Source organism: Pteropus vampyrus, unplaced genomic scaffold, assembly GCF_000151845.1.
Source record: "Pteropus vampyrus isolate Shadow unplaced genomic scaffold, Pvam_2.0 Scaffold158, whole genome shotgun sequence".
In the NCBI taxonomy this organism is placed as follows: domain Eukaryota; kingdom Metazoa; phylum Chordata; class Mammalia; order Chiroptera; family Pteropodidae; genus Pteropus; species Pteropus vampyrus.
Genome location: NW_011888939.1, coordinates 854,370 through 869,442, shown reverse-complemented (window position 1 = coordinate 869,442; position 15,073 = coordinate 854,370). Strand labels below are relative to the sequence as shown.

Below are 15,073 nucleotides of genomic sequence, written 5' to 3'. Positions count from 1 at the left end.
CTCTTTCTCTCCCTCCCTTCCTCTGTCTGTCTGTCTCTCTCTGTCCCTCTGTCTCTCTGTCTCCCTCTCCCACGGAGCCACTACCATTGCCACCCAAAGAGTTGAAGGCGGGGGTGGGGGGACAGCAGGTCCTGGGGGGCTGCTGGCCGGTGGCAGGCCCTGTGGGCTGGCCAGCCTCGCACTGTCCCTCCGTTCATTATTGAATAACGCTTCCTGATGGATGAGCCGAAAAGCGCTGTGTCACAGGGTCAGGTGGCTCAGGTGACGGTTTTCTGGCGAGATTGATGGTTCTCGAAGGTCAAATTCAGAAAGCAATTCCTTGGGAAAATTGATCCCGTGGATGCAGGGGAAATATTTGGGCTGGAGGTGCAGCCGGGCGTCTGGACCACCCACCCAGGTCGGGACAGGGGCAGAAGTTGGTGCTGGGAGGGAGGGCGGGAAAGGGGGCCTCTTTCTTCTGGGGCTGCATTTCCTTGGCCAAGGCCGGGCCTCAGAATTGGTGCGCAGGGCCGTAGGCAGCGGGCATGGGGGAGGTCTGCCCTTGTGTCTTCTCCCCTGGGTTTATTATCCGACTGGGAGCACCGAGAGAGACGCAGGGTGGCAGAGTGGCCGTGACACCCAGCTCCAGCACCTGACACCCCTGGGTCAAATCCCGCCTCTTCCACCTGGAGACGGGGTGTGACTTGTTGGTCCTCGACCCACCAGAGTCTTGCATCCTCACCTGTAAATGGGGAGAGAGGTGCCTTCTGGGTTTTCACACGGATCCGATTAGGAACGCACATCACACGGCACCTGTTCCTGTGAGTGCGCAGTGGATTATTCGTATGTGCTTGCTCAGTTATGTTACCTGTTCCATCTCCCAAGGGCCTTCCGGGACAAGGGAGAGAAAGCACAGAAAAACAGCAGCCAGGGGCTGCGGGGTGGAGAGGGGCCACGTGCCTGTGTTTCGGGGAACTGTGGGACGGGTGGACTTCTCTGCGCCTATGCCTGCCTGTGGGCCAGCGCTGTCAGCCGCCTGCTTGAGACACTTCCGACCGTGGGGCTCGCCGGCTGCGCGGCCTCAGGCGACTTACCTGATGTCTCTGTGCCTTGTTTCCTTGTCTGTAAAATAGAGATGATGTGATGCACCCTGCCTAAGCCTCCGTCCCCTGAGGAACTGATGCATTTCCCATGGAAAGCTCAGAACCCCCCGTCTCCAGAAGGTCATAGATATAAGAAATGAGAAAACCAACGGGAACCTAATGTTTGCACGAAGCAAGTGTCTTCTGGACCGTGTCTCGCTTGCTCCTTAGGACAACCCTGCGGAGGAGGTGCCACGGCCACCCCTGTCGTGTTGGCTAGGGAACTGAGGCTGAGGGAAGTCCAGTGACTTCCAAAGGCCATGGAGTAAGTGGCAGAACATGCCAGGCTGGTGGCGCCAGGGGCCACGGCTCCCATCTTCCGATCACCAGGAGCCGCAGAAGGCCGGGGCGCTTGCTGTGTGCGGGGCCTCGTCGTCCCAGCCCCATGCACGTGGGTGCGTGTGGCGGTGGCCGCGCCACTCACATCCACGCATTCATCCCCTCCTTTGCTCGCCCGTGAACGGCCCTCGTGCCAGCCCCGCGTGACCTGGGATGTCACGTCCTGCCTTCCAGGTGAGAAAACAGACTGGGACTGGGTCGGACCCAGCGCCAGCCACACGGTCCTCCGTGATGGGAGCTGGCGGACGCCCCGGCCACTGAGAGCACAGCCAGGACATGGGTCCCCAGCGGCGAAGACCCGAAGTGGAAAATGCACCAGTTCCTCACGGGAGCCTTAGGCAGGGCGCATCGCATCGTCTCCATTTCACGGACACACGATGGCATGTCTGTCACAGGGTTGTCGTGAAAGGCTGTGCCTTAACTCGCGGGGGGCTCTCAGAGCGCTGGCTTTTGTCGGCTCGTTTACCCAGCAGCCTGTCTTTAAGACACAACGCGATAGCTTCGTACAATTAGCAAAACAAACCTCCGAAGGTTCGTGGCAGAGCTGTCCCAATAAAACCCCGTCCCCCAGGCTTCAGTCACTCGGGGAGCATCTCCACTGTTCTCCCCGTGTTGCTACTCACGTGCCTGCGTGTTTACATGACAGCTCTACTGAGATGGAGCTTCGTACCGTGCAGGGCGCCCGCACAGAGCCGACAGTTCAGTGGCTTTTAGTGCAGCCGCATAGTCATCACCCACCACGACAGTCAGAAGCCCAGCTCCCCGCAGTCATCACCTCGCCCCCCCAACCTTGGCAGCCACTTACGTACTTCCTGTCCCTATGGCTTTCCGTCTTCTGAGCGTTTCACATAAGCGGAATCGCACGTCACGTGGCTTCTTTCACGGAGCGTCGTGTCCTCAAGGGGGGTCCTCGCAGGGGTGCGAGTCCGCGCTTCGTTCCTTTTCATGGCTCAGTCACCGTCCATCGCGTGGACGGACCACGGTTAGCGTTTCTGAGGACGGATGTTTGGCTTTTTCTCCCCTTTGGCTGTTACGCGTAACGCAGCCATACGCCTTCACGTCCGCGTGTCCGCGTGGGCCCCGCGCTTTTATTTCTCGTGGGTAGATCCCCAGGAGTGGGACCGGCGGGTCCTGTGGCCACTCACGTCTCACCTTCGGAATGACGGTCGGTCTGCTTTCCACAGCATCGGCGCCGCGGGCCGCCCGTCCGCAGGGCGCGAGGGTTTCCGTGCCCGCACATCCTCGCCGGCCCTCGCCCTGAGCTGTGTTCTTTCTTGCTGGGAGCCATGCCCAGGGTGTGACGTCCCCACGTGGCTGATGGTGAGGAGCATCTTTCTGGGGTTTTGTTGGCCGTTTACATACGATCGCTGGGAAATCGTCTATTCACACTCTTCCCCCAATTTAAAAAATAGGGTCACTTGTCTTTTAATTACTGAGTTGTAAGAGTTCATCATCGTATTCTAGGTAGAAGTCTCTTGTCAGACATGTAGTTTGCAAAATTCTCCCGTTCTGTGGGTTGTCTTTTTTTTACTTTCTTGATGGCGTCCTCTGAAACACGGAAGTATTTAATTTTGAAGAAGTTCGATTTATCTATTTTTTTTCTTCTGCTGCTTGTGCTTTTGGCATCATATGTAAGAAACCGTTGCTTAAAATCATGAGTTCCCCATATTCCCTTTTTAGAGTTTTTCAGCTCTTACCTGTAGGTCTTTGATCCATTTTGAGTTCATTTTTGTTTATAATGTGAGGGAGGGGTCTAACTTCATTCTTTTACATGAGGATATATTATTTATTTCCTTATTTATTTAATAATTTCTTTAAATTAATATACTTTTAAAATTTGGCCTCACCTAGGTCATGCCTCAGGTTTGATGAGTTTGTCACTTAAAAAAAAAAATACTGCGTATTCAAAAATGAATACTAACCATTGCACTGTCTTACAGTTCGTGCCTGCGTCTCCCCCCGGGCATCTCGTACACGCCACCTTGGCAGATGCTGATAACAGTGGGTACCGGGATGAGGGAGAGTGTAGCAGGCGCTGATCAGAGGCTGGGATTGGGAAAGGCCTCCCTGAAGAAGTGACATTTGGCCTTGAACCTGACACCTCCTCTAGGTGTTAGCTTTAAGAGGAGGGGGTGGAGCCTGAGAGCATGTTCTGGGCAGAGGAAACAGCAAGTTCCAGGAGAAAGTAAGATGAGACCACGTGCTGGACCGAATGGGTAGAGAGACACAGAGACAGAGAGAGACAGGGAGAGAGGGACACGAAGAGAGACCCAGAAAGGTCAAGCCCCATGCACAAACACCACGCGCGCACACGCGCGCACACGCGCACACACACGCACACACACGCACACGCACGCACACACACGCACACGCACGCACAGAGGCGGCACCACCCAGAGCTTCCTGCAAAAGCCAGGAAGACAAAGAAACACCTCCATTGATGGTTCTGCTCCTGTGCCAGCCTGGCTGGGCTTCCCCGCCCTGCGTAGGCTCCCCCTGGCAGCCACACCCATCAGGGACCTCCTTATCTCCTTGGTAGAGGGGACACTGTGCTGTGCCCAGCCAGGGAGGGTGGAGAAGCCAAGACACCCTCTGAGAGATGAGGTTGGTGGGAGGGGCTGGCCAGCCTGGGGCTAGGGGGGCCAGGGTCAGGGAGGGACATCTGGATATGGGTCAGGAGTAACCAACTGCATGACCTTGAGCAGGCTCCTTCCCCGCCTGTACCACGCCTGTAACCACGTGGGGCCGAGGCTCTGACTTCCCGTGACTCCCTACTACCATCATGACAATATGCTTCTCAGGTTCAGCTGGTCTTTTTTGCGCATTTTTAACAATCCAAGGTCAATGTTATTACCCGAAGTTGAGATGGCAATCTTTTCTTTATGTAGTTGATATCTAAAAATATCCCGTCCTCAGGCCAGAGGCAGGGAATACATTCTTGGTTCCACACAGCTGGGTGTTTCTCTCCAGCTAGCTCAGCGGGACATTAGAGAGGAATTGAGAAGAGGAAAATAACTAAAACCTCCCGAGGTCAAATACATTTTACGAACAACTTTAGTTAGACTAAGTCAGACAGGTTTCTTTCCTGCAGGACTTGTCAGAGCCTTTACTATGCTGATATTCATTGTGCTGCTGGGTGTGTGGCAGGGGCAGGGTATGAGGGCCTTAGAAGAGCATCATATATGTTGACCAGTGAGGTTCAAGCACAGGCCCTTTCTTTGCCAAAGACCATCTCTGGAGACCCCAAGAAGAAGAGTCTCCAGTACCAACAAGTGCCTGCCCATCCCCCTCTGTGCCTTTCCCAGAGCCGAGCACATAGTAGGCCCTCAGTATATATGTGGTCATGGGTTGGAACTCCAAGGAACACAAGCAGGCTTTCTCACACGCCACTAATTTCGGTTCTGTGTCGCAGTCAAACTTCGACAGGGTCGGTGTCCGGGCTGTAAGGGAAAGCTGGACTTAAACGACACGGCCTCAGCACCGGCTGACGCCCTTGGGCAGGGCCCTTGCTCCGGGTCAGGATCCTAATCCAGAGAATTCAACCAGTACCCTTGGACCTGGGGCCGAGAGTCACGAACAGTGGGCAGTGTGTCACATGGAACAGGAGTTTCCCAAAGTCTCCCCCCCCGCGCCCGCTCCCCGCACCATCCGGCCAGGCCTGGAGGACCCTGTCCTCCTAACAGCGGGTGGGGGTGGGGCACGCAAGCTCCGACCTGCCACCTTCCCCACCGAGGCCTGGCTTTGTGTTTCTAAATAGCATTTTAAAAAAATCTGTTTATGAAAGTAATAGCTACTCACTACAGAGATTGTAGAAAACGTGCAAAGTGACCAAGGAGAAAATGAAAGTCCCATCCCTTCCCTAAGACAACCACAAGAATACCTGGATGTGCTTTCTCTTGGTGCTTCAGGTATAGATTTATGCATTTTAAACAGAGTCAGGAGCCGTAGCAGGATACCACACACTGGGCGGCTTAAACAACAGACATTCATTGTCTCATGCTTTTGGAGGCTGGAAGTCCAAGGTCAAGGTGCCCGCAGGGTTGTTTTCTCGTGAGGCCCCTCTTCCCGGCTTGCAGATGGCCACCTTCTCCCGCGGCCTCGCACAGTGGCAAGAGTTCTTCTTATAAGGTCACCACCCCTTATAAGAAGATAAAGGCCCCGCTCATGTGACCTCGTTTAACCTCACTCACCTCTCTCAAGGCCAGATGCAGTCACACTGGAGGTGAGGGCTTCGACATATGAATTTGAGGGACACAATTCAGTGCATAGCACTACAGTGCATGTGCCTGTGTCCTACACGATGTACACGGAAGTGTCCTGCTATTCACAGCCCACGTCCTGTCCCGTGTTTCCCTCTTGGACTCTGGCCTCAGATGTCTCTGAGTCCCGGTCCCAGTCCCATTTGGGGGCAGCGCTGTGACTCTGGGCAAGGAATATAACCTCCCTGAAGTGCCATTTCCTCATCTGTAAAGTGGAAGTGACACCAAGACCAGCTGTCGTGCTCATTAGAGGGCCACCCAGACGCCCGCTGGCCCGCGGCAAGCACTCGGAAGAACGGTCCCTTACGTCTGTCCTGAGAACATTCCCCAGGGCCTGAAACAGCCTTCGACGGCATCACACGTGATAGCTTTACCACATTTCATAGCACGGATGAACCTTAACTTCCTTAACCATTCTGCAGGGGGGTTTGAGGGCAGAGAGAATCTCCGAAGACGGCACCCAGCGATTCGGAAGCCGGCAGGCAGTGGGTTAACCCGGAGCTGCAGAGCTGGTGGAAAAGGCATCGGGGATCCTGGCAGGCCGGCCACACAACCCATATAGCCCTCCGGGGTGCTCCGTCCAGATGGACACGGAGGGCAAGCGGGGGGCAGCCAGAGCCAGGATGAAGGGTCTCGCAGGACTGATTAAGCAAGAGGAGAAGACGCAAGGACGTAAATGTTCATCGTGCGGCCGAGCAGAGGCTTGGGGAGGGGAGGGCGGGAGGGGGTGGCGGGGGGAGCGCAGAGCGAACCTCCGCCCAGCGGAAGGTGCGGAAGTTGTGAGCTGGAGAAGAAACGCTGGTGAAGCGTTCAGGAAATGGTCCTCGAGGTGACGGGCACGGCGAGGGGGGAATGTCACTCAGGCCAGGTGTCACTGGTGGCTGTGGTGTACTCCGCCCTAGTCCAGGTCACGGTCCTCTGTCGTCGGCCAGGGCACAGATTTCCCACTGATCTTCCTCCTCTGGCTCATGTCCCCCAGATGAACCATTCCCCATGGAGCGGCCACAGGGATATAAAATAAAACCAGAGCACGACACTCCAGCCTCCCAAGGCTCCAGCCCCCGTGTCATTGTCTGGCCTCTGGGCTTGTCTCAGACTCACACATTGAGCTCTTTCAGCCCTAGGGTCTTCCCTCATGGTCTGCCCTCCTTCCAGAAGGTTCTCTCCTCCTTGCCTGAGTAACTCTTGATCCTCCTTCAGGTCTGAGCTTAAAAAGCTGTTCTTCCTGGAAGCCCGCCATGCTCCCGTGTGACTTAAGTCAGGACGCCCAGTGTAGCCTTTCCTTGCCTTTCCTCTGTATAACACGTGGGCACCTGTAACGATTGACGTTAATTAAAGATTGGCGTGATTATCGTTGTGAAATTAATAGTCTTTATTAATTTTTAGGTGTTAGGTTTACAGAAGATGGGCCAGATTGTACAGAGTGTTCCTGACACCTCCCACTTCCTGTTCACAGCCTCCCCTCTCGTCAACATCTCGCGTTAGTTGGTACATTTGTTACAGTTGATAAAGCATCACTGATACATTATTATTGACATGAGGCTTCACTCTTGGTGTACATTCTGTGGGTTTGGACAAATGCATAATGTTATATGTCCACTGTGATAGTGTCATGCAGAATCACTTCGCCACCCCCGAACTCCCCTGGGCTCCACTGATTCATCCCGTGGACGCCCCCCCCAATCCCTGAGTTTTTTAATCATGCCCCACCAGGCCCTATACTTCATCAGAGGAGGGACTCTGTCTGCTTTGTTGGCCATACTCACTGTCGCCGGCTCGGAGCCTGGCCATAACAGGTGCCTTGTAAATATTCCTCTTTGCATATTTTAATAAAAATAAGATTCTATTAAACATTTTATTCTGCAATTTGCTTTTTACTAATATTGACAATATATCTTGGAAATCTTCCCATATCAGAATATAAAACACACACTCTCTCTCTCTCTTTAGCTTTTTATTATGGGAGATGGCCAACATGCATACAAAATAGAATCTACTACAATGAACCACCATATACACCTGTCACCCAACTTTGGCAGTTACCAACTTCTGGCCTTTCTTGTTTCATCTGCCCATGTTATTCGGAAGCAAATCCGAGATGTCAGGTATTTCATGTGTAAATATGTCATTGTGTATCTCTACAAGATAAGGACTTTTAGAAACATAACCTCAATATCATCATTGCATCCAATAAATAATAATTTCATTCATCAAGTATGGTTAGCGTTCACATTTCCAGCCGTCTCATGAATACACATCCTGCTCATTTATGTGAATTTAGAGATTGTTTGAGTCAAGATCTGGATGAGGTCCACAACCCTGAGACTGGTCGATCTGCCTTTGAGACTTCTCTCGAGCTAGGTCCCTCCTCCATCGTTATCAAATTTTGCCCCTTGCAGCTCATCCGTTAAAGAAACTGGGTCAGCACTTCTGGAGTTGCCCTCAGTGTGGATTTTGCTGATTGCGTCCGCCTGGTGTTATTTACCATGTTTCTCTGTCCTCTGTATTTCCTGTAAATTCATAGCTGGATCCAGAGGCTTGATCAGAATTCAAGTTCAGTTTGTTTGGACCAGACTGCTTCGGGGTGGGGTGTGCCTCTCAGAAGCTTCTCTCTGGTTGTCCGTCTCGGTGGTATTCCAGGCGACTGATACACCACGCTTAGAGCCATTCATTCCGTGGGGGGTGCTGAATGGTGACCTCCTAATTTCATCACCCCTTCTTGTTAGCTGGAACACTTCTATAAAAAGAAACATCCCCTCGTCAAGTGTTGGTTCCCCAGAGGTACGGTTTATATAGAACAATATAAACAGGCAGGACAAATGCTGGATTCTTTCCCTTTATTTGCCGGTTTTTGGAATAATGAGTTGCTTATAAATATTTGAATGAATAAATGAATAATGCATGTATGGATGAATTGACGGGTTTTGGAGTCAGGTTTCTGTCGCCCTCAAGGGCGGAGGCGTGGCCTCGGCTGCCAGCAGAGGTGTGGCTGGGGGCCAGGTCCAAGTCTACACAGCAAGGGGCTGGGGAGCAGCATCTTGCTACCTGTCAACCCACCTTAGTTGAGAGCAAAGGTGATCAGAAGCTGCGTTGCTAAAAATACAGCATCTGGGACAAGGACACCTTGTCACCCCACCCCTTGAAACCCTTGAAACCCTCATCAAAAAGGAGAGTAGGCTGGCAGCCCTGAGTCCCGGCGCCGCCGGGGAAGGACTCAGGTGGGGTGGCCGACTCCCTCGAAGTGGGGGGGCGGGGGCGGAGCCGGGTTTCTGGTCCTGACGGAGAAGCGTGGCAGGTTGGACTGGGGGCCTCCGGGGTCCCCCCGAGGCCAGCCACAACACCTTCCCAGCCCGCCTGCCGTGAGCTCGCTGAGCTCGCTGACGTCTTTGTCCCTGTGTCCCCACAGGTGCAAGTGCAACCTGCACGCCAACCTGTGCTCTGTGCGCGAGGGCAGCCTGCAGTGCGAGTGTGAGCACAACACCACGGGCCCCGACTGCGGCAAGTGCAAGAGGAACTTCCGCGCCCGGTCCTGGCGGGCGGGCTCCTACCTGCCGCTGCCGCACGGCTCGCCCAACGCGTGTACGTCCTGGCCCGGCCCCGCCTCCCCGCCCCGGCCCTGGCCCCGCCTCCCCGCCCCGGCCCCGCCCTTCACCCCGGGGCTGCAGGTCACGCACAAACGCACGCATGCACGCACGCACCGTGTGCCCGGGCAAACGTACAAGGAAACATACACAAACACACAAGTGCATGTGTGTACGCACATGCATGCACAAACGTGTGGCCATGCAAACATGCGTGCACTTACACATGCACACGCAAACAAACATGCACGCACACATGCACAATCCCAAGTGCACACACACAAATGTGCACACACACACTCACACCCCTTGTTAGGCGGCTCCCAGGGGTCAGGCCTTGTCATCGGGACCCTCCTCCCTGCTGTCCTCCCCCTTCTTGACCCTGAAGGCTGGAGAGGAGGCCCCAGAGTGGGTCCAGGAGGAGGCTGGTGGGGACTTTGACAGCTTGCCTCATGGCACCAAGTGCTGCATGGTCAGCACCCCCTCGACCCTCAGAGCGGCCCCTGGAAGCAGGCTTCCTATTATCCCGTTTACGGAGGGGTCCTCCAAGGCCCTCGCCCGAGTCCCCTGCCGCCGGGTCCCTGCTGGCTCTCTGCACAGCCCCGGCCAGGGAAGCTGTGTCCGGGGCGCGCCCCCCATGCCTGCATCGTGGACACTCCCGCTCATCGGGGGCCCCAGGATAGTCCACGGTGTCTCCCTGAGCTGCAGGGAGAAGGGCCCCGCCTGGCCCTAGGGTGAGCGCGTCCAGACCCGCCCCCAGGGATTTCACTGAGGTCTGACATCTGTCGAGCTCCGAGCTCCGTGACAGGCCTCGCCTGGCGCTGCACGCAGAGCTCCTCCCCTCGCTGCGACCCCACGGGTGGCGTTATTATGACCTAGGTTTAACTGTGAGTTATGTGCCAGCACTGGGACCCAGGGCCAGTCACTGGACCTGACCCAAAGCCAGGGCTGGGCAGCGGCCTCCTGCTCCGGGAGGGGGGACACGGCCCACCCCGCCCGCCTGGGCACACTCGCGGGAGCGCCTCCATCAGCGCTCCCCTCCACAGCCGGTGAAAGATTGATGTGACTTTAGGCTGATCAAAGCCGAGAGCCTCACAGCGAGGCCGTGACAGGCACATCATGCGTGTGCTGGGCGGGTGGCACCACAGGCTTTGAAGGGGTGACTTGCCAGGCGCTCACAGCTTCTGGCCTTCAAAGGCACAGAGAACGCTCTGGGCACTGACAGCCGCCCCTCCCGCTCCCGCCGCCCCAGGTGCCTCCAGATCTCTTTGTTGCCTGAACTGTCTCTTGAACCCTTTCTTGAGTCCCTGTCACTTCCCTCCCCGACTGGCAAAGCCGCCTCCCTCGTCTGTCCTGCGGGCCTCCCCGCCATCCGTCCCTCCTCCCCACCTCCTCTCCTCCTCTCTGTGTCCCTCTCTCCTCCCAGAAGGGTCCCCCAAGGTCGCAGGCACCCGGAAGGACGGGACTGCAGGTCACACACCGTGGGGCCCAGGCTGGAGGCCACCCTCTGTCTGACCGGCGAGGGCCGGCAGGGCCTTTGTCTCTGCGACCTCTTCCCACCCCGCATCCCGCAGGGGTCCCTGACGCTTCCTCCTCGTTTGCGGGAGCTGCCTCCCCAGAGTCTCCGGGAGTGTTTGTAAGGCCCACAGGCCCCGGGAACAGGGGCGTCCTCAGCCTAAATCTTTCTCACCCGGGCCCCCACCTTCTCTGAGACAGCCGAGAGCAAAGAGCCCGAAGAGATGGGTTGAAACACCTTGCCCTCCTCCCGTCCTCCGTTCGGCAAGTGGCACCGACGCCCAGGGGGCCAAGCCGCAGGTCCAGGGCTCACCTCACCTACAGCCCCGCCCTCTCTCAGCCCTGCAGCGGCACCCTCCCCCCTCCCCCGGGGCCGCCACCCCATCCTCCCCTCTGCAAACAGCCTTTTCTCACCTGGTGCTTCTGGCTTCGGAACTTTCCGTGGCCCTTCCCCCGAGCCCTCAGAGCAATACTGGAACTAGCCAAGCCCCCCAAGCAAGGCCCTGTGGGTCATTCACCCCCACACACCTCCCACTGCTGCCCACGCCCACCTCTGAGTCCACACGCCCTCCAGGTCCACCGTCCCGAATCCCCCCTCGCCCGCCAAAGCAGCTCTGTCCCTGGACCTTCATGTCCCCGCAGCCTGGATTCTCCCCCTGCACCTGCGACCCTCTCCTGGACTGTGCCGTCACCCTCAAGGCCCAGCTTAGCGGTCACCTGCCCCGCCCCCCCGTGCCTGCCCCCAGCATCCTGCCCCACCTTACTCGGTAACCATCACATCCTTGCCGGCCCCTCCCTTCGCGTGTCCGTTCTGAGCCGGGCCTCCCTCGTGACCTCAGGTCTAACCGGTGCCTTCCCTGAGGGCAGGAGAGGGTGTCTGGTGGGCTCATCTTCCCAGGCCTCCCTGGCGCCTGGCGGTCACCCAGGGGACGTCCATGCACCTCACGTCCCCCTGCCCACATCACAGTGTCCCGGAGGGCCTCCTGGGCATTAAGGGCGTCTTTGCTCCCACCCTTTCTCAGGACGCCTGGAGGGGAGGCTGTGGCACGGGCTTCGTCCTTCTGGGCCTGAGCCGATCCTTCCCTGGTACCGTGAGAGCCCGGGTCACACCATGCCCTTAGGCCTCCCTCGTCCCCAGCACGAACACACACAGACGGCGAGGCCACTTAGACTCTGCCGCTCACAGCTGTGGGGCCCTGGGCATGTGCATCTTCACCTCTCAACCCTCCGTTCCAGTCTCCTGTCGCAGGTTCCCCACCTGTAGAATTAGGACCAAGCCGAATGCCGGGGGTCGTTGCGGGGACTGGATGGCTCATGTGCGGCCAGGGCCCGGCTCGTGGAACGCACTCAGCACGGGGCGGCCCCCATGATCATTTCTCAGCCGTCCGCCCCCGTGTCCCCAGCTGGGAGCACACACCGGGGCTTCTCTCTGGTGGTGACTTCCAGCAGGGCCTCCAGTAACCCAGCCTGCCTGGGCTGTGGCTTTCATGTTCTCTGACACCCCATCACCCCCGCCCCCCAGAATAGCCTCCCGGCTCCCTGTCCTTCACCGGAGGGCCTGAGAGTCTAAAATCTAACAAGAGGGGCGCGCGTGAAGCCCCCCTTACCAGCAGGCCCCCTGATAGGGTGGGTCATGGCTCTGAGACTTGGTTTCTCCATCTGCAAAATGGGCTAACAATGGCTGCTCGTCTCAGGGCAGTGGTGCCACGTGCCCCAATCCCCGCGCAGTGATGACTCAGTCACCCGCCTGCCCCCCTCCTCTGCAGAGAGGAGGCGCCTGGGACCCCCGCTCCTCCGGCCACCTCTCTGTGACCCTTCTCTCCCCACAGGTGCCGCCGCAGGCTCCGCTGTTGGCAGTAAGTACACACCTGGGGCCCCACCCTGGGGACGGTGACTGGGGCCCCCAGAGCACGAGCCTCTTTGCACGTCCTGAAAAGAGCAGGAGGGGAAAGACGGGGCCTTCCTGTCCCCGCGCCCCGCCTCCGGCTGCGCCCATGTGCATCTTCACCTCTCAACCCTCCGTTCCAGTCTCCTGTCGCAGGTTCCCCACCTGTAGAATTAGGACCAAGCCGAATACCGGGGGTCGTTGCGGGGACTGGATGGCTCATGTGCGGCCAGGGCCCGGCTCGTGGAACGCACTCAGCACGGGGCGGCCCCCATGATCATTTCTCAGCCGTCCGCCCCCGTGTCCCCAGCTGGGAGCACACACCGGGGCTTCTCTCTGGTGGTGACTTCCAGCAGGGCCTCCAGTAACCCAGCCTGCCTGGGCTGTGGCTTTCATGTTCTCTGACACCCCATCACCCCCGCCCCCCAGAATAGCCTCCCGGCTCCCTGTCCTTCACCGGAGGGCCTGAGAGTCTAAAATCTAACAAGAGGGGCGCGTGTGAAGCCCCCCTTACCAGCAGGCCCCCTGATAGGGTGGGTCGTGGCTCTGAGACTTGGTTTCTCCATCTGCAAAATGGGCTAACAACGGCTGCTCGTCTCAGGGCAGTGGTGCCACGTGCCCCAATCCCCGCACAGTGATGGCTCAGTCACCCGCCCGCCCCCCCCTCCTCTGCAGAGAGGAGGCGCCTGGGGTCCCCGCTCCTCCGGCCACCTCTCTGTGACCCTTCTCTTCCCACAGGTGCCGCCGCAGGCTCCGCTGTTGGCAGTAAGTACACACCTGGGGCCCCACCCTGGGGACGGTGACTGGGGCCCCCAGAGCACGAGCCTCTTTGCACGTCCTGAAAAGAGCAGGAGGGGAAAGACGGGGCCTTCCTGTCCCCGCGCCCCGCCTCCGGCTGCGCCCATGTGCATCTTCACCTCTCACCCCCCCACCCCCGTCTGCTGTCGCTGGGGCCTCCGCCCCCACGGTGTCATGGTGTCTCCCTCCTGTGAGCTCCTTGGTTAGCGCTGCTTTGGAAAGGTCCCCTTGACCCCCGGGTGAATGCCAGGCGAGAGTGAGACTTCACCTTGTTCCCTGGGCAGTGGCAGAGTCCCCTTCCCCCCAGGCTGACCGTGGGGTCCGGCCTCCCTCCCCGGCAGCCTGCAGCTGTCACCTCCGGAGAGGCTGGGAGAGGTCAGCTCAGGCCCCAGAGGCTCGGACCACCTGGAGGAGGGTCAGGAAGTCCCGAGAACTCCTTGGGGAGTGGTGGGGGGGCAGGCGATCTGCAGCCATTGTCACAGCCCCTCGTCTCACGCACCGCAGCCAGGCGCCAGCTACGCAGGCCTCTTGTAGTGTCTCGTTTAATCCGCGCGCCCGTGGGCACCGCCATCTGCCGTCAGGGTCGGCGGGAGAGGACTTGCCGGTGGCGAGCAGCCGGCCGGCAGCAGGTTCCAACTCTCAGAAACACTTTTGGGGGCACTGCTCCCTCCGCAGGGCTCTTGGGGGCCCCTGCAGGAAGGCCAGCGGGCGGAGAGGGCGCCGGAGGAGGCTGGGTCTGGAGGGGGCTCAGGCCCCTCGGTGGGGTCCTTCCTGGCGTTGGCTGCACCGCCATACCCCACCCCCCTCGCTTGTCTCATCTCTCACCAGGCGTCAGCAGGTCCCGGAAAGACCCCGTCCCCAAAGCCTCTGTGGCCACTGTGGCCCCGAGGGGGGACCCCACCACTCCTGCCCCCTCCACACCCACTGCTCGGGCCCCTGTGGCCCCCAGCACTCTACAGCCCACAGGTGGGTGCCCGGGCACAGCGCCAGCCGCCTGCCCTTCCCGCTCTGTGCCGAGTCCCTGCCTCTGGTGTGCAGCGCTGGGGGCGGGAGGGGGTCAGCCCCGGGGAGGGCAGGGGCTTGGCTCTTAGCGCAGAGGACGCGGGGACTCCACAGCCACCAGAGTGCGAGGCCGAGGGGCCCCCAGGCCGTCTGGACCCATCTGTCCCTGGGCCCCAGCCAGGGCTTTCTTCTAGTTCTGGAATGTTTTTCCTACTGCTCGGGGCACTGAGACCAGCACAGCCAAAAGGACAGGGTGACCCAGGAGGAGGGGGCCCATGGCAGTGAGGCCACACAGTTCACCCTGCCTGCCAGCCTCAGCGCCCTGCCCCACGGGCACCCCACACCCCGCCCCGCGCCCGCCCCCCAGCAGCCGCCCCTGGGGACGGACACTCAGACACTCGGACACTCGGGTTGGGTTGGCTGAGAAGGGAAAGGCAGAGGGAGCCTCTGAGCGGGGTTCTAACGTATGGACTGCCGGGCATCTGCAGGCCATGTGTGCGGCCAGGGCCGGCTTCCTGCCCCGTGTCAACCGGAACGGCCACTCCCGGGAGATGCAGCAACACCTGCCGCCCA

General features: G+C 58.6%; 1 protein-coding gene across 1 annotated transcript in view; it reads left to right on the top strand.

The window, feature by feature from the left end:
• Positions 1 to 15,073, top strand: part of NTNG2 (netrin G2) — a 71,068-nt gene that overhangs the window by 44,325 nt on the left and 11,670 nt on the right. The window contains exons 4-5 of the mRNA XM_011370048.1: positions 9,126 to 9,298; positions 12,645 to 12,671. Coding sequence (XP_011368350.1) covers positions 9,126 to 9,298; positions 12,645 to 12,671 — 200 coding nt within the window. The remainder of the gene's footprint in view (positions 1 to 9,125; positions 9,299 to 12,644; positions 12,672 to 15,073) is intronic.